The sequence below is a fragment of the Micromys minutus genome, assembly GCF_963924665.1.
Source record: "Micromys minutus genome assembly, chromosome: 4".
Taxonomy (NCBI): Eukaryota; Metazoa; Chordata; class Mammalia; order Rodentia; family Muridae; genus Micromys; species Micromys minutus.
In genome coordinates, this window is record NC_137973.1 from 11,423,351 (window position 1) to 11,444,145 (window position 20,795).

At 34.3% G+C, this 20,795-nt stretch overlaps 1 protein-coding gene across 1 annotated transcript in view; it reads right to left on the reverse strand.

Moving 5' to 3' along the window:
- Positions 1-2,072: 2,072 nt before the first annotated feature.
- Positions 2,073-20,795, reverse strand: part of BCHE (butyrylcholinesterase) — an 87,783-nt gene continuing 69,060 nt past the window's right edge. Inside the window, exons 3-4 of the mRNA XM_080915324.1 lie at positions 17,797-17,963; positions 2,073-6,235 (exon numbers count right to left, since the gene is read on the reverse strand). Coding sequence (XP_080771450.1) covers positions 6,111-6,235; positions 17,797-17,963 — 292 coding nt within the window. The 3' untranslated portion in view covers positions 2,073-6,110. The remainder of the gene's footprint in view (positions 6,236-17,796; positions 17,964-20,795) is intronic.

The window sequence follows — 20,795 nt, forward strand, 5'->3', positions numbered from 1 at the left end:
AAAAATAGAAGGAGAAGAACTATGCAGAGGAAAAATGGGTGTTGAAAAAGAAGTTATTTAAATATGTTCTTGAATCATAGAAGACATTAGAAAAAGTTAGCTGAAAGGTAGACTTTTCAGAGGGGTAGTGAAAACACACTTCAATCTGAATACTTGGGCGGTAGAGGCAGGCAGATCTCTTCTATAGAATATTTTCAGGACAACCAGAACACAGAAACTTTCCTGAAAACCACAAACAAAAGCAAAAAACAAAAAACAAAAACAAAAACTAAAACAAAACAATAAATAAACAAAAGCACAACAGATTCTACTGTTATCATTCTCACATCGTCAGACGACTCACAATTTATGAAGAATATCTACTGTAAGTAATGGGAGTTTTGTTTTTCTAATACATGACAGGAAATTGGTAAAAACTGGGATGGACCTAAGATTATTTCAAGTAATGTTTAATGGGACACACAAGTGAAAGAATGTTTTGCTGAAGCAGACAAAGAATGCATTGCTATAACAGACACATGAAAGAATGCGGGATGTTTAAAAGGATGACCCCATAAACAGTGGGAGCTAGAATATTGGTTTGCCTTGTTTTACCTCGCTACTGTTTCTAACAACATGCATGTATTGGTTCACCTTATATTGCTTTGCTAAGCTTCACTTGTGGGGATGTCACATATAGACACTTGTCAAAGAGATTCTGATGAGGTTTCTGTGATTTCTGAAGACTTGGATTTCTTCTGATTCCAAGATGATTGTTGAGCCTTACACTTCTTCTGGACTGAATTGCAGTTGCTGATTCATGTATGGTGTCTGCTGAGTGGATTGAAGTGCCCTTGCTGGTTCACATGAGATACTTGCTGAGTGGACTGGCCAGCAGCTGCTGATTCATGTTTGATGTTTGCCAGTGGGCCAGGACTCAGAACAGTGTTGATTACAATTGCCTTAAAGAATTATTTCTAAACATGTCTAAATTCTCCTGTGTCCTAACAGCTTTTTTGCCCCCTACACTGGTATGTTTTAGGCTAAAGGGGAAAAAAGTTTATTAGAGTAGCTTGAGAACAATTTATGCCTATAAGCATTTGCATGTGTTGAGGATATATAAAAGTATTTGCTACAGTTGTCACAATTAGCTGTAATATAGCAGATGAGAAAGTTGTTTATTTATAGTTTATAACAATATGAATGTATTAAATTAATATATGTTTCACTTAACTATTTTATATAATGTGATATTAATTATAATGATTATTTAGGTTAATATTGTATGATCATTGTACTGCTTTTCTTTTCTTCATTAAAATATAGAAAGAACATAATTTAATCTGTGAGGAATTCTTTGAGGAACATCATCTCATTTTTCAATAATGTATTATACATTGTTTTTAATTTTTTTGTATATGTGCATGTGTGTACATCGTTTTTTCAACTTTATTTTAAAAATAGTGATACATGTACAGATTTTTAAAAACATTTTTGCATAAAATTATATGAATATATTTTTGTCAGTACTTGATATTTTTTAAAAGGTTTAATAGTATGCATTGAAATCTTACTAGTTACAATGAGCATAAAGTACATGTAAAACAAAACATAACATAAAATAGTCAAAATTTTCTTGATGTGTAAAGATTAATCATAATGATTTTTAAATACTATGAATTGCAACAAGGCTATTTTTAGCTCTTGAATTATTGATGATTTAAGGTTTAGGTGTATCCAACTCTTAGAGGGTGCTATACACTTTTTTTTTTCTAAAAAGGACTGAGGCTTCTACTTTTTGGCTTTTCTTTTCTTTTTTTTCTTCCTTCCTTCCTTCCTTCCTTCCTTCCTTCCTTCCTTTCTTTCTTTCGTTTTTCCTTTTTTAGCTTCTTATGATCTGTGAGTGTTTTCTTGGATAATCAGAGCTACTGCTCTTCTAATTGTCTATTTTCTATCATATGGAGCCTTTTAACAAATTTCTTCATTGTACTTCACTAGTGTAACTTAAGAGAATTTTTGTATAAGTGGATATGTATACATGCATGTCATATAATTTTTCTATTGCTGTAATAAAATACCAAGACCAAAGAAACTTAAGAAGAAGGATTTTATTTTGTGCATGTTTCCAGAGATAACAGTTCACAATAGGATGCACAGTAGCAAGCATCAGGCATGGTGGGTTGAACAGAAAACTGTGAGTTTACATCTTCAAACACAAATAGAAAGTGTAACGTTTGGAAAAATATATGATAAGGCTATGTTCAGACTCTGTACCTCTTAAATACTTCAAACAACACCGATTGGTAATCAAGTGTTCAAATATCTGAGCCTGTGAGGAACATTCTCATTCAAACCACTATATTATCTCACGGGAGAAAGTAGGCTCTTCACTCTTAGAGGATGGATCCAAGCATACCTCTTCATCCTTGTCAGAGAGAATTGACCTTGTATTGTACACAGATTTTATAATTAACTTCCCCAAAGAAGGTGCCAGGGAGGAAAATAAAGATGTCCCTCAGTGTATATCAATTGTTTTTCATAGATCTTTTAGGAGTCTTAGGGCTACAAGGCCCCTAGATATAAGGTACACTATACTTTTAAAAAATTTTAATGAACTTTATACTTCATTCAAGTAGAAGTCTGGGGAATGTGTAAGAATAGATCCTAAGGATGTAGGTTAGCAGTGAAAGGAACATAAAACTGGATCGGGCTGAGATTTTTGATATACACCACTGAATGGAAATTTTAGACTTAATATGGAAGCTTACACAGTCAACGGGGGTTTATTTGATTGGTAGCTTGTCTATTTCTCAAATGATATTCTATTTATAAAGAATTGGAAATGGCTATGGGAATTTGCAATGCTGGAGTAGATAAACTATGTAAAACCTGATCCTTCACAATGGGAAAGGCTCGAATACATGTCATTCACTACAGAAAATGGTGAATGTGTAACATGAAAATTGTTACCACTCCAAATGCGGGAGAGACACCAGTACATTTGAACACTTACTGTTCTTCTTCTGTCTGATCGTAGTGTTGAAGATACTGATTCTCAGTGAACAAATTAATTGTAATGGGTTCAATTGGTACCCATTATAGAGTAACAGAGGTTAGTTGGCATTATTGGATTGCCAAAACACAGCAAGTATAGTACTGTAATGAGCAGTGTAGGCAAAGCAATATGTGCAATAATCTGACCCATAGGAACCTTTGTTATTGGATAATTAAGCATCGTATTTCTTTGAATGAAATAGAAGACTACTAAGTATTTTCCTTATCTGTGTACACAGAATAGCTCTAGAACAAATACAAGAAAGGATAAAATTCCCTGTAGCAATCAGGAATATTTGCCTGTTAGTTTCCAGACTTGAGCAAGTCAGAAGACTTAGAATTCCTTGATTGAGGAGAAGGACAGTTCCCCCTCAGAAAGGATCATGTAGCATACCGAAGAGTTTTTCTTTTAGCCTTTCTCCTGTCTTTTCCTGTAAAGACCCATGCCTTTTTCTAGAGTGAATAGACAGTGAAGAATAAAAACCATAAGATTTTCCTGGTCTGTTGTGTACTAGTGCTTAACTGACATTCATTCTAGCAAATTTGTAAACGTAAGCTGTATGGTAGAGGAAATACAAAATAAAGAGTAAGTATAGTTAAGATTCTGTTGCAGAGATGATTATAATTGATATGAATGGCTCTGTCTTAATATGTTAAACATGTTTACATGTACACAAACATATTAATCAAATCTCTGAGATTTCTTCCCTCTCTATTTTTACCATGCAACGATAAATCAAGATAATACTGCTTAAGTGTAAATCTTTACTATCATATTATGTTGTAAGACATTAAAAACTAAGTATTAATTCAAGGAACTTCACTAACTATTCTAAAATACATAATACATTTTCAGTTGTGCATGGGAAAGTTATGGCATGTTAGGTGGAATTATGACCTAATTATTATTTTCATTTAGAAAACAAACATGACTTAAGAGAATGCAGCTGTGTGTCATGATGACAAGAAATGGATTTGTAAGGAGTAACTATGCTGTCATGTTGACAGCATCTGGATACAAGTTAATGCCAAGCTTCAGGGCATTCCTGCGAGTGATTTTTCTGATGAGGATACTTAAAACAGGAAGTCCAGTCGTAAATATGAGAAGAGCCTTATGGTGGCAGCATAGATTTCAAAGGACGCGAAGAGAAGGAATTTTGCTTTTTATTCACTTGCTCTAACACTTGTCAAGATTATTGGCCTTTGCCATAGTAAGCATTCATGGAGATTAGAAACTACTTCTTTGAGATGCCAATGTAGACTTGAGTACAGATACTTACTGTCCAGGAAGTCTCCAGGCTTACAGAACATCACTGCAAACGTCAACGCATCCAAACACAAATGCTATACTTTAAGGCTCTCTAGGGTGAGGCAGACATTGCTATAAGACTAGGCTATATTCCATAAGGCACTCAAATAAACTCCCTTTTAATATATCTATTTGTTTTGTCTGTTCAGTTTCTTGATATAGCCTTAATACAAATTTGTATGCATCTTAGGTCTGTTGGTGACCTGTTTGTTTTTTTCCCCCCCTTTGTTTAAGAAAGTTGGGTTTAAGATACTTGCAGATTAAGTAAATTACTATGGATTGCCTTTTTAGTGTGAAGGTTTGGCAAATAATGCTTCACATTCAATATATATTAGGAAAAACCTTTTCATCCTACACACGCCTGTTTCAAGTAAGTTTGTAATGAGAACAGGTGCTGCCGAGTACAATATATCCATATAGAATTTCACTAACTCTTGATTTGATGTCTTTTCTTATCAATGCATAGATTGTCCTGTTTGTTAATCATTGAGCTCAATGTGTCACAGCTAAAATCCTATTAATAATCATCCAAATAATTATGATTGGTATGAATTATTACATTACTTTCAATATTATCTTCATCATCATAACCTGCCCCATACAGTTTTTCAAAATGAAAAGTCAATATGAGAAGGTTCACTTTTAAAAGAATGAGACTTGTTACTTTAGTTCTTATAAACCAAAATTTGAACATTAAACCACTAAAATAAACATTTACTCACTATATAAATAGATGATGAAAACAATGTTCTGATCTGCCTTAACTACCAACACTTATTCTTATACAATCTATAGCATACATATTTATCATATTTTGAGAATGAACCATAAACTGACCTAAATGAAGTGACAGTTCAATAGCTTTGTTTGGTGCTACAGCTATTGTTTCTCAAGCACTAACCCGAAGGAGGACAGATATGTGGAGTTTGGATTCACAGACACTTTCTTCATGAATAATTTAAATCAAACTTTTGTTTCAGCTGTGAATCTGTTAAAGGTGGAATCTGGGAGAGTTCCCAGACACAGGTTTCTGCTGTCCATCCTACATCACAGTGTAGAGGCAGAGGATTCTATTCTAGAAATCCTGTGCATAGTAGGATTAACTGCTTTTTTGGGCTATTGAATTCTTCATGGGACATGTGACAAATTGTGCTCATGAAATGATGCCTGGTGTCTCTCTCAGGACCACCAGTTATCATGATTTTCAACAGTATACAAAATTCCTTGTAGTATATTGTTAGCTATATTTTATTTTACTAAAAGTGTTCTCGCATACTGTGGCCTTTATTTTCATTTTCTCTCTTGCCTCTACATATATGAATAGCCAGCTTTTGTTTGTTTTGTATTTGATATTGATATTTCCCTTATGAATTGGCAATGATAAAATAAACTATAACATCCATTATTTCAAATTTCAATTCAGATTTTAACAATAGTTTTATATAGGTAGCTCTGAAGAGACAGGACTGAATAAAAGCAGATAATGTAACTTTTATGCAAAAGTTTTCAGTTTTTCAGAAAAGTAAGATCAAATCAGCACATAATTAGTTCTCAAGGTTTACAATGTGAAAACTAATAAAGAAAACCAACTTTCAATGACTCAGTTCTGAAAAGTTAGGAAAAATACTAAGTGAAAGGTGAAAGGAATTTATATTCTCCTCTGGCATTTTTTTCTCTGCTGTATTCTTGGTATATACGGTGAGAGCTATTGGTATTTTTGCCTTCATCTACAGAAAAATGAACATTCTATAAAGGGCAAATCTATTAATTAGAGGTCTGTACAACTCTCTTTCTTGCTAGTGTAATCGTTAAATTGATTTTTCCAGTCCATCATGTAATTGCTCCAGCGATGGAATCCTGCCTTCCACTCTTGTTCCGTTTCATCAATATCTTCTGTAAAACATGGAATACATTGCATTAATCTAAAATTTAATCTCTGTTTATATTACCTGAAAATAATTCTAATTATAGATGCCATTTTCTGCAAGCATACTTCTTAGCAAGGTTTTAGTTCTCATTATAAATTATCAACCTCTCTTATTATTGGCAAACCTCTTAATACATTTTATGTAGTATATTCAACAATTCAACTAAAACATTTAAAGTAAAAAATAAAGTAAAAGTTAATATTGGATCATGTTAGTTTACACTATATGTTCTTTTATTATTTTCCCAGAAGAAATATAGATATTACTTTTATCATCTAACTCTTTAGAACAGTACAAAAGCTTCATGCTTCATGATACAAAATAAAAACTGCGGTATTATCTTCAGCTTACATACTTACATGTGCAAATATTTACTAATTAATAAAGAAAGCTTTCTGATTATCATAACACACAGGTTTTACAATCCTTAAAATACATTTCATTCTATATGATACTCAGTTGCTTATGTTGTGTATATGAAGACAGCTTAATAATTCCTTTATAAAACTGAAAAAATAAGTAAGAAATACTGGCCTTCATGTAGTTTGTCAATCACAAGCATTTTCATGTAATGATTACACCATTAATCATTATTATTTATGTATAGATATATCTATTTAAAAAGAAAAAGAAATTAAAAATGGAAAGCTAAGAATAAAATGCAACCACTTAAAATATATAAAAATAGAGTTTTGAAATTGAATTTAAAAAATATTGATTTTATCATTTAGAATTAAAATATTGTTTTCTTTATTAGAAGAAGATAGCTATCGCTACCTATCAGGTCTTTATAGAGAGAATTCTAATTTCTAGGAGAAATTATTAAATATAACATAATTTCTTTTATTTCTCCTTTACACTGACAAAACTTTATGGTTTAGACATTGTGACGTGAAAAGGGGACATGATATGCCATGGCATGGCTTCTTTTATGAAGAGGTTAAATCTGTTGAGGAAGCTTTCTCAGATTTGTGGCGAGAGTATTTTGTTGTTGTTTTATTGGAAAGTCTTTGCATTTACATTTTAGATATTATTCCCTTTCCCACAACCCCATTCCCCCCATTGCTTCCATAAAGGCGATTCCTCTCCTACCCACTCTCTTCCTCCTAAGCACCTTGGAGTTCCCATAAATTGGGAAAAGGAACCTTTGCTGTACCAGAGATCTCTCCTCCCAGTGGTGCCAGAGAATGCTACCCTCTGTTTCATATGTACCATAGGTCTTTCCTTGAGAACTCATTGGGTGGTGTTTTAGACCCAGGGAGCTGTGGTGGGTTTGGATATTTGATCATTTTGTTCTTCCCCTGGGGTTACAGACCCTCTCTGCCCCTTCAGTCCTTTCTCTAACTCCTTAATTGGGATCTTCCTGTTCAGTATGATGGTTAGCTGCAAGCATCATCCTCTATATCAGTATGGCTCTGGCAAAGCCTCCAAGGAATCATACATATCATGTTCCTGCCAGTAAGCACTACTTGACATCAGCATTAATGCTTGAGTTTATTGGGTGTATATGGAGTGTATCCCCAGGTGAGGCAGTCTCTGGAAGATCTTTTCCCCAATCCCTGCTCCTCTTTTGTCCCTTTATTTCCTCTCATGAATGCTTTGTTCTTCTTTCTAAGAAAGACAGAGGCATCCACTTTCTGGCCTTACTTCTTTTTGAGCTACTTCCACCCCTTTGCCTACAAAACTCAAGAAGTCCTCATTTTTAATGGCTGTGTAGTATTTCATTGTGTAAATGAGCTACATTTTCTGTATCCATTCCTCTGTTTTGGGACCTCTGGTTTGTTTCCAGCTTTTGGCTATCACAAACAAGCCACAATGAACACAGTGGAATAGTTTCCCCTTTGGCATGGTGGGGCATCTTTTGGGTATATTCCCAAGAGTACTATTGCTGGGTCTTTAGGTAGATTGATTTTCATATTTCTGAAGAACCTCCAGAGTGATTTCCAGAGTGGTTAAACCAGTTTGCAATCCCACCAGCAATGGAGGAGTGTTTTTCTTTCCCCACATCCTTGCCAACATCTATTATCACCTAAAGGTTTTATATGAGCTATTCTGATTGGTGTAAGGTGGGAACTCAGGATCATTTTGAATTGCTTTTCTCTGTTCACTATGGACTTTGTACATTTGTTTACATGCTTCTCAGGCATTGCAAACTTCTCTGTTTTGAATTCTTGTTTTAGTTCTACACTCCACTTTTGAATTGGATCATTTAATTTTTTGGTGGTTAGCTTCTTTTTTCCAGTTTTTTTAATTGGCTATTGTATATATTTATGTTTCAAATATTATTCCCTTTCCTGGTTCCCCCTCACATCCCCCCTCTCCTTTATAGAAGATTTCCACTTTCACTAGGTCCCATTTTTCAATCTTTGAGTTTAGAGCATGAGCCACTAGACTTCTGTCTAGATAATTCACCCCTGTACCAAGGTTCAAGGCTCTTTGCCGTTTTCTTTTCTATTAGATAGAGTGTATCTGGTTTTATGTCGAGGTCCTTTATCCATTTAGACTGGAGCTTTGTTTAACATGGCAAATATGAGTATATTTTTATTTTCTACATATAGACTGCCAAGTGAACCAGCATCATTTGTTGAAAATTCTGGTTTTTTTTTTTTTTTTTTTTTTTTTTTTTTGCACTGGATGGCTTTAGCTCCATTGTCAGAGATCAAATTACAAATTTCTGGGTCTTCAGTATTATTCTATTGACCAACCTCTCTGTCTCTGTCTCTGTTTCAGTACCCTGCTGTTTATGTTACTGTTGCTCTGTAGTAGAGCTTGAGGTCAGGGATGGTGATTCCCCATCCTCTCTTTTATTGTTGAGAATTGCTTTTGCTATTCTAAGTTTTTTCCTTTCCAGATGAATTTGAGAATTGCTTTTCCATGTCTTTGATGAATTGTTGGGATTTTTGGGGGATTGCATTAAATCTGTAGATTGCCTTTAGTAGGATGACCTTTTTAGCTATGTTAATTCTGTCAATCCATGAGTATGGTAGATCTCTCCATTTTCTGAGATCTTCTTTGATTTCTTTGTGGAAGAACTTGAAGCCACTGCCATAGAGATCTTTCACTTGTTTGGTTACAGTTATCTCAAAGTATTTTGTATTATTTGCCATTACTGTAAATGAGTTGTTTCCCTAATTTCTACCTCAGCCTGATCAAATATACTGACTGTCAGAATGATGATCATAATGCAAAATAGGAGAACCCTGGGTACAGCCAGGAATCAACAACTGGGACTGCTAGACTGTCACTTCAAATTACTAAGAGCTGTGCCTGACATAGGACTTAAATTCCTCAGCATGGTGCACAGGACTCTTTGATCAGGGTCCCTGGCTATCAGGTTCCCCTCTCCAGGATACCTTCCTATTAAGATTCAGTGCAGTGTCTTCTCCTAAAGGCTTTCCCAAGATCCTGGAGCATGCCTATGCCAGTTCATTGTGATAGCAGATATCACTCTTTTGTGGGGCTGCTGGGATAGTACAGTACTGTCCAAGGACTCCAAAATAGAGCACACACATGCTCGTGCACATACACACACACACACACACACACACACACACATACATATGTATATATATATATATATATATATATATATATATATATATATATATAGTACATAGTTATCATATAAATTGATGAAAATAGAAGGAAGGAAAATTGTATTTTATACAATATTTGGTTATCCTACTCATAACTACAAGAATGTGCTAGGTGCAAACTCTTATGGATTTACAATCTACATGAACCCACTATAAACATGTATTTGTTTAGCAATTATTTCTATTTTTCACCTTTTAACACTTTGTAGATGATTGATGATATGGCCTTTTATTTCTTGAATCATAAGCCTTTTGGGTAATTTGTATTAGCTAATGTTTTAAAATCCAATTTCTTTTTGAAAAGTATTTTTAACCTCTGACCCAGAATTGTTGCTGTCTCAATGAACTGCAGGAACAAAAATGGGTTAGAGCTTGAGGAAAAGGAGGTTTAGTGGGAGGTCTTATTTGGGAACCAGCTCAAGGGGAGGCCCCAAGACCTGAAACAATTACGGAGGCTAAAATATGCCGCATGGAGAGAGCTATCATGGCTGTCCTCTGAAAGACAAGTAGCTGAAAGAGACAGATGCAGATATTTACACCCAACCAATAAACAGAAGCTGCTGACCCTTGGGGATGAAGTAGAGAAAAGCTGTAAGAATCTAAGGAGGAGGACAACCCTGTAGAACTACCAGCAGTCTCAGTTACCCTGGACAACTGAAATGTCTCAGATACTGGATCACCAGCCATTCAGCATACACCAGCTGATATGAGTCCCCCAACACATATACAGCAGAGAAATTCTGGGTCTGGACTCAGTCAGAAAAGATGCACCTAACCCTCAAGAGACTGGAGGCCCCAGGGAGTGGGGAGGTCTGGTGGGTTAGGGAGAAACATTTTCGTGGAGATAGGGCTGGGGCAAGAAGTTATGGGATATAGAACTGTCAGAGGATAGACCTGGAAGGGGTTAAAATCTGGTCTATAAAAATGATTAAATAAAGTAATTAAAAAGAAACAAAAAAAGTATTTCTATTACATTTTAAATTATAATAAAATCACATCATTTCCCATCTCTTTTCAGCCTCCATCAACTGGAAATGCCCCTCGTCTATTTTCAAATCCATGGCCTCTTTTTTCTTTAACTGTTATATACATATTTTTATATCATTCTAGCTGCTAACTAGCTACCCAACAAAGAATACATCTTACAATGATTTTAGCCACGATATCAAGTGATATTCTGAAGCGTGTTAATTCAAAGAAAGTTTTTCCAACTTTTCAAAAAGTTATTGACTACAAATGTGAATAAAGTTAATTTCAACAAAAGTTATTGTTCCTTATTATGTGATAAATAAAAATATGCAGTTTTATTTTCTAGACAGTAACTGTCTTATTTTAGAGTGCCAAATGCCCATAAAATATGAATATTTATATTAAAATTTGCATAAATAAATTTAACTTAAGTCATATTTTGACCTAAGTATTTCTAGAGAAAAGTTATCTGTAAATAAGCTAGTAATCCCCGGTTGCAGTACATATTAAAAAATATAAATGGTTTATCTCTTTATCGGCCCTGAAGTTCTCACTCCTCAGGCCTGACTTTAGTTCGGAGCTGCCACCTGGTCTCTCTTTGTCCAAGAGATTCCTTTTCCTTGGTGGTTTTCCACTGCTGTTCTCCGCCTCTGTCCCGAGGTGTTTCTCTACCTCAAAATCCCACATAAACACAACTCTACATCCTGGCAGCTTTTCATACAGTTTTATACTTTCAACTCTCAATCCATAAACCCTCTACACAATAAGATTACATCAAATAAACAAATATACAAACTGCCCTACTATATGAGGTATTAGACCTACAAAATCCTTAATGTTCATAGTTATTTAATGCCAATTAATCCCACCTGGGTCTAACTGGTTCTTTGCAATCTCTGTGTTGCAACCTCCTTCCCCTCCTCCTCTGACCTCTCAGACCTCTCTTCTCTTCACTTCCCCTGCCCGACCCAGTCACTGGCTTTCCATTATTTTACTAATTAAAATGGCAAGGTTCAGATGAAGTCACCTCTTGAGTATATGACTGGGCAGACCTTCTTGGGGAAGTGGAATTAATATTAAAATACAAACAACTTCAAGACAATCTACAATCCCCATCTGAATTTCTATGACACATTAATTGGTCAAAAATATATTATTTTAAATATATTAATATGAGCAAGCTTAACTGTTTATGCATGTTGATACATGAGCTATTAATTTGCTACTGAGTACTGAAACAATTTTTATTTTTTATTTTTGAAAATTATATTCATTGTCTGTAGGTCTTTATACGGGAAGTGGCTGTGTGGATGAGTGGAGTTAATGGAGATGACAGAAGTCATTCAGTTTCCTGGAGCTGAAGTCAAGGGGAGATGTGAGTCACCCATACATGGGTGCTAGAAACTGCATAGGTCCTCTGCAGAAGTAGTATATACTCTTAGCTACTGGGCCTTCAGCCTATAAATTTAATTTTTATCTAATTTGTTTCTGTGAGTGATTCAGCCATGTTTAAATTACTTCAAACTGCGGAAACGATGTTACTAGATATAAACCAGAAACAATTTGCTTTATTTGCATGTGTTTAGTGGGTTGTGCATAGAGTGGGGACTATAAATGAATACTTTTGTTTGTTTATTTGATGACTCACTGGAATAAAAATGAAAAAGGGAAGTGGCTAGGAATGGGAGGCTGTATTTAAATTTATTTTTTTATCATTGTTTCTTCTCACATTTGTGTCTCATCTGCAAATAAAAGACTCTCTGTTCTATGAAAGTGATTATTTTTCTTTGTCTTGAAAACAAAAAGAGTAAGCAAACATCAAGCAAAACTGAAATTCTTTTGTTAAGACTGAGGAAAGGGGGATGTTTTCGGTTCCTTAGGCAATGGTACACTGAATAGAATAGAAATGTACATCTCATGTTTCTGAGGATAAAAGTTAAGGCTCAGAGCACCAGAACTTTGGTGAGAATTTTATTGCTGACCCAGAAATGACAGCTCATTTTCTGTCCATACAGATACAGGATTTGGGTAGTTATCTCAGTTTTGCTTTTAAAAATTATTGATTTATTTTATTTTTTAATAAGAATAATCACTGATCTTACTGATGCTGGCCTCGCTTTCCCAATGTCATTCATTCCTAAAGGACCCACCATCTGCTAATCCCTTCAATCTCAGAGTTTGAATTTCAATATGTGAGCTGAGGATATAAATATTCTGTCCACAATAGGCAATAAAATATGTCCTCAATTTCTCATGAAAATAGTTAGAGGTAGAATTCAGGTTGACAGACAATGACTTTTGCTATCTTAAACTGAACAGAGGCTCACTGAAAACCCCTAATTCCCAATACTGCCTTATTTTCCTAAGTTAAATGTAAGTTAAAGGCAGAATAGAAAAATCACTAACCCTTTATGTAATAGGTCAAAAACATATTAATTTTCCTGTCATAATTTTGGGGTTGAATGAGATTCCAGAGTGAGTCACATTACAATGGGATTGGCTATTGTAAAGGCCCCATGTACAGAAAGATAAACACTTGATTTAGTCATAAAGTTACTTTGTGTCTACTTATTTTTAATGATGGTAAATCCATATATTGTAATGAAACATTTTTCTCCACATTACTTCTCCATGATCTCAACTTTAGTTGTTAGTAGGGCTAATTAACTGGAGCTATTAGTAAATGATTCAGCAAATGACGGAGTTAAAGGATACCTGAGTTGTTCAGTACTTTATTTTCCCATTTTCTTAGATGTGTGAATGGTGTTTTGTATACAACCCTGCTTTCGCTAGGAATCCCTTATGTTCAGCTTCCAAGACTGATACTGTACTTACAAATTCCGGGGATCAAAATTTTAGTCCTCATGTTTGTTTAGCCAACACTATAAACACCGAGTCTTCTCCTCAAACCCTAAGAACACTTAAATTTAGACGTGGTGTACTTTAGGGTCAGGAAGAAACACTTCTCGACATTTATTCAAGCAGTCGAGAAGTCATTTTGTCAAATGCATTTCCTTATGACATAATTTGAACCCACTTTTTTTCTTTATTCTTAATGAGAGATCATTGCTATTACTCTTGAAAAATAAACAAACCCTTCTTAGAAGAGGGAACAAAATACTCACAGGAGGAATCATAAAGACAGAGTGTGGAGCAGAGACTAAAGGAAAGGCCATCCAGAGACTGCCCTACCTGGGGATCCATCCCACATATAGCTACCAAACCCAGACACTACTGCTGATGCCAAGAAGTGCAGGCTGACAGGAGCCTGATATAGATGTCTCCTAAGACACTCTGTCAGAACCCTACCAATATAGAATGAGGATGCTTGTAGCAAACCATCTTCCTGAGCAGGGGGACCCCAATGGAGGAGCTAGAGAAAGAACTTAATGAGCTGAAGGAATCTACTTCATAGGAAGAACAATACCAACCAACCAGCCCCCTACCCAGAGCTCCCAAGGACTAAAACACCAACCAATGAGAACACATGGAGGGATCCATGGCTCCAGCAACATATGTAGCAGAGGATGACATTGTCTGCCATCAATAGGAGGAGAAGCCCTTGGTACTTTGAAGGTTTGTTTTCCCAGTGCAGGGGAATAGCAGGGTGATGAGGTAGAAACAGGTGGCTAGGAGTGGAATCATCTTCATAGACAGAAAAAGAGTGGGAAGGGGGTATGGGAGAGGGGCAAAAGATGATAACATTTGAAATGTAAATATATAAAGTATCCAATTTTAAAAAGTAATAAATAAATAAAAATAGACTAACCATCCTAAAAGTATAATTCCTGTCTCTTTAACAAACTAAGTATGAGGATCTATACTGTAATATTTTTACTGAAAATATGAACCTGAATATATGCCACAAACACTGAATATTTTATGTTTTGAAATACATACAATAATTGCTAGATATGGAGTGAATCATGCCCTAGAAGTCAAATTCTGAAATCCGTGGGCTTAAAGAGGTCTTAAGAATCATAACTTTGAGAAGGTTTATTGCTTAAATGTAAACCATGGCTGAAGTGCTGTTCAGAAAGCTTATTGCCTTTTTATGTGAAGTGAAGAAAACATTTCTTCTTTCAATAAAACACTCTGTAGTAATACTTTGAAACTCTTTTGTTTGTAGAGATACATTTGGAAAAATTAAACTTCAACCTTAGCCTTATAATATGTGAAACATTAATGGTAAGAACAGATAAAGTTTTAAATCTTCAAAAAAACATAGGGTATGGCTTGAATATGGAATCCTATCGATGTTCTTATGGTGAATATATATTTTTATAACCTCAAAATTGGTTAAACATAAGAATTTTAAATGAATGCACTGTTCTGAAACCCACATAATTTATTTGCCTTAAACTTTAATACATGGGTGTGCACACATATGTGTACACATTCATTACTCTCTTTTTATTTCGTGTGTGTGTGTGTGTGTGTGTGTGTGTGTTAGTAAGGGTGTGTGAGTGCATGAGTGTACGTGTGTCCATGTATTCACATGAATAGGAGCCTAGATATTGTTGCCTGGGTGTGAGTGGAGGTAGTTCGGTGTTTGATGTGGAAATGTCTTTTTTAATGACTCCATAACTTCTCACCACATATATGTATGTACACGCATACATATGTGATATAGTTTCTCATTGAAATTGAAGCTTATCATTTCATATATGCTGTCTGACCAGAAAATGCCCCATACCAAATCTACTTGTCTCTGCCCCCCTGCCCCCGGCCTGGGATGGATACTTGCACTTTGAGATTTATAGAAGTTACCGTGGACAATTTAAACCTGAGTCTCCATGATTATTCTGTAAGTAAGTGCTTGTCCACGAAGTCATCTCCCTGGCTTCACAAAAATATGCTTCATTTGAAAACAGTAGGAGTCATATTCAGAATCCACTAGATATTTAAACTCAGAATCCACTAGATATTTAAGTACAAAATAATGTTCAAGATCCACCAAATTTAACACAAAGCAAATTAGGACATTTTGCAAATTTTGCTTAAATTATAAAGATGATTATAGCTTTCACAAGCAGCTGCAGTTGACCAAAACTGAAGTTTTGGTGACAGAAACCTTTTTTTTTCACATGGAGACTTTGCATCCAACTTTCACAACTGTTGGTATTTCAGTCATGTTAAGTCAATAAGTAAACTCTCAGAGGGTCCCTATGTTTGCACAATAACGCTATTGCTTTGTAATAAGCACATCATTTATATTCATGTTCTCTCTCACCATTAATTTTTCTTCAAAGTAGTACGCAGCACTCTCATTTAATCAGATTTCATGGAGAGGTTAGAATATGTGGTGTGTGGAAGTTCAATGGTATCTGTTTTGGGTTCTTGGCAGACTGAGTGACCTCATTGTTACTCAGAGTTGAAGAACACAGGGGCAGCACTGTTGCTTTGCCAAGGGACACAGAGACCCATTTCTGGATATATATTATGTCACAGACCATTTAGTCATACTCACAGCACAGATATATCATCAACTTCTTTCAAACAAATGGAGTAAGAATTGCAAGTTTGGGAATCAATATCCGGTTAGAAAAGGGCATATTAAACAACCTGACTCATCTCTGATGAGCATAGTTTATTTTCTAAAATTAACCCAAAAATCTCTGAAGAAGAAACCACAAAAATGTACCTTGATGCTTGATGTCAAAAATATACTTTGACCATGAGAATTGAAAAAAAATAGCCTGTTTTGGGATGGCTGGTTGAAATCAGACACTTTTTATTAATTAAAATGATCCTGTATTTTTCATATAAATAAAACATTACGTTTAGAACAAATACCAATGATTGCTAAAGTAACATTAAAATATTATCCCATAAACATTTAAGTTTGATTATAAATATAAATTGCTTCTCACCAAAGACAATATATTTAAATGGACAAATAAAATAGAATAATTAAAAATTAAAATTGACAATGCTACCTATTGCTGTTTTACTAATAAATGTTGTATAAACATGCAATGACTAAATTAAAATGACTTAAAAACAAAAAAAATTCTTGACAAAATAACTACAAATTTATCAAAACATCAAATCTACTAATCATAAAAAAATTCTGTATACTGCAGAACAAAATGCCACTCCATTAAAATTCACTTTGACATGTAGTAATAAAAATATAAGTATAATTTCTGAAGATAATTATTAATTTTAGGATAAAATATATCTAGTTAAAAAGCATCTTAAAGAGATACATTTTAAATAGTATTCTAAGATGAAAATTAGAAATTATAATTATAAAATTAAGTCAATAATTATTTCATGTTTAATATTAACCACATTTGAGAAAGAATACATTATATATCCTTTATGTATGTATACAAATGTTTATATAAACACACACCCTATTTGTTGAGATAGGCTCTTTCATTGAACCAAAAACTCACTGACGCTACTAGACTGGCTGCCATCATTCCCAAGGTATCCCGTGCCTTGGCCTCCCAGCAAAAGAATTCAGCAGAATTTAGGTATGTGCTTGCTATAAGTTCAGTTTTGCTTGCAACAAAACTAAAGTCCTCATGATTGTGTAACAAGCACTTTACCTGAAGAGTTATCCATCCAACCAAGCCAACCACACACACACACACACACACACACACACACACACACACACACATACACATATACATATATACATGTATATATACACATATACATATATACATGTATATATACATATACATATATACATGTATATATATATATTTAAATATTTTACATATAGTATATTCTGACAAGTTTTATCTTTTTATGATCCACATCCCTATCCATCCAAATCCATAACTTTCTTTCTCTCTCTTTCTCATTATAAAAGTATAAGGTAAATAATTTTGGCATTTGACCTATGATCAAGTAAAAACTATCCTGACTTTGAATAGTCAACATTTTCATAATTTTTCACATTGCACAACCTATTAAAGAGGAAAATGGAAAGAGTACATACCTGTCATTTCCAAGACTTTTGGAAAAAATAGTCTCCAGAATTGGCATTGGGGAGCCCGGAGTTTAGAGTTTATTGTTGACTTCTCTGTGTTCAGGGTTATGTATTTTTGTTCAGTACTTGTGAAGATAGGCCACATTGTGCTATTGCCCTGGGTCCCATTGGGATGTCTAGATAATTAAACAAAGACATGATAGTTTAATGAAATAGTTGTTGGATAAAATTATTGTCCTCTGAACCTACTAATAAATTTCAATCAGAACAAAAGTAGCTACACTTAGATAATAGCAAGAATAAATAAAATATTAACCAGGTTGTCAAGAATAAATAACATATTTTTAATATCTTGAGCTACCATTTTAAAGGCAGCTATCAGAACAAAAATTCAGTGTATCAATTTTGGTTTAATATGAGAAATATTTTAATCTTTAGAAAATATGTCATTATTTACACTTCAACACACTCAAAAAGGCAACATTTATTTTACTCCATTATCTTTCTCTATCTCAGAATTAATTTTTGTTCTGTTAGTTGAATTTTTTACAGTGAGGTTTTAATAGTCAATATTTACTTCACTGATTCACACCTCATGGCCCCCATTGTATTCTGCTAATTCTCATTAAAATAGTCTTAATATGATACTAAGCATCTCCTTATTATACTTCATTCTTACTCTTTTAAAAAAGTTCAATGCCTCATTTTCAAATCATCTTACTGGTCTTTTGTTTTACTATTTAAAATGATTTATTAGAGCCAGCAAAATGTTTTCTATGATGCCCCCATCTTTCCAGGTAAAAAGAGAAAGTTTATACTTGAAAGTTGTTCTTTGACTTACACATGGTTTTATACATACATACATACATGCATACATACATACATACATATATATGTATATATATGATTAAAATCTCAATAATTTGCACTTGGATTCAGATCAAATTTAAGAGCATTACATAAACACATTTCTTAGTATCTTCAAGTATATAAAACATTTAGTATGAATTAGAATTATTCTCTTTCATATTCATCCACCTCATTTCTTTAAGAATGAGAACAAGTCTAGAAACAAAGATCCATCAGTGTAACATAGCCTGAAACTAGGTCTAACAGAGACAGGAATATCACATTTAAAAAGAGTTTACCCAAGAAATGGGTTTTGGGTAAAATAAGAAAAGGAAATTAGGAGCAGAACCAGAAAGATATTTGAGAAAGCCAGAGAGGAAACAGAGATGGTATAAATATGAATCTGACACTCCAAATCAGGATAAGCATTGTCTTCAAGGATAAGAGAAAAGAAACCACTTTGGAGTTAGAATACTAGTGTTGTCACAATTATATCTGACAACCCAAGTAGACAGTGGTATTTCACTTTCAAATATTTACTCTTCTTTAAATTGTGGCATGTTTTCTCAGTGTAAGGGAATGACAAGGCAATGGGGTGGATAGGGGGATCAGAAGGGTGTACACCTTTGGAGGGGGACGGGCATGGGAGCAGGCAGGGTAAAGTCAAGACATCTCCAATGTAAATACAGAGTATCTAATGAAAAAAGAGAGGAAAAAAAAGGCCTCATTTGTAATATGTTATGTAGACTAATATGTAAGCCTGTGATTTAAGTATTGGTTTTTTTTTTTAATGAAAAGAGGTTTGCAGTGATAGAAAAAAAATTATTTCCTGTTCTCTCAACTGTTTACCTTATGCAAAATTAGAGAAGAAAATTCTACTTGAACTTTCTATCAACTTTCTATGAAAATCTCCATCATTTACAGAGGGTTTGTTTATATACTGTTACCAGAAAGAAATTTGCAAACGCTGTTAGGAGATATAAAACTTTGAGATCAAGAGGAAACTCTGCAATGAAGAAAGTTTGGAAAACAAGTTGATGTTCATCCAAAACAGTTATCTAGAGGCAGATTTTACCGAGAACTAGTGTTGAATAAGCCTCATCAATTTACATTTTATCACAGGTGGAGGGACACTCAAGCGTGAATTTAGGAGCTTTAGCAACAAATAGCTTCCTGACGGACTAGTTGATTTTATGTAGGAATTGGATGGTTGAGTAAGGATTATTAATAACCAGAGCTATTTAAGCTAAACCAATATCAACCTAGAACTGAACCTTCCAGCTTTAGAGTATTATTTGAAGGAGGTCAAGAGGAAAATGTACCCTGATCACAGATGGCACATTGCCTGGGAGAGTCACGGAATTCTTCACCTTTCTTTAAAAGCTGCGGAAACCCACAGGTCCAGCTGCTGGAGGCTGGATATTAAATAAAGACAAGCAGTGGTGTGATTCAAAATGGCCATTTGATGCAGCTAAACTACCCATTTTAGTTCTAATTCCTCTCTAATTAACTTATGGAAATGTTTTAAATGTACACTTATTCCTGGATTCTGAAACTGGAACCTGAGACAGGGCTGATGTTTCCTTGAGTTCAAGAGCATAACAGTAATGTCAAATTCAGTGAGCACTTAGCAAGCTTTGTCCTTTGAAATGACTTATAATGCCCAACGTTGTAACTTCGGGGCTATAAATTTCCTCTGCTCTAGGATGTAAACATGGTTCCCAAAAACATGACTGAAGCAGATATTCAAGAGACAGAACAATTTGCTCTCTAATTTGAAAGAAAATTCTTTTAAGAATTGAAACTTAAAAAGAGATAGAATTGTTTTCCTGACTGTATGAATTAAAACCTTGTGAAATGAAGTACATTTCCCAGATATAAGATTCTGAAACAGGATGTAATTTAGATCTCACTTATAAGATACATTTGAACATCTTGACTTTGCTATTTCTGTGAAACGTTTTCTGCTTTTGTCACAAAATAAAGAGATGAAAGTGATTATAACATAAAACGTTTCAAGAAGCAGTAAGTGAGCATTTATTTTTATTGCCAGGTATTTATCACTTTGAGATATATAACATGTTCAATAGCTCAGTTATTATCATTTTTTCCTATGTAAATGTGAAAGGTTTCGAGGCACAGCCAGGTTAACCAAAACC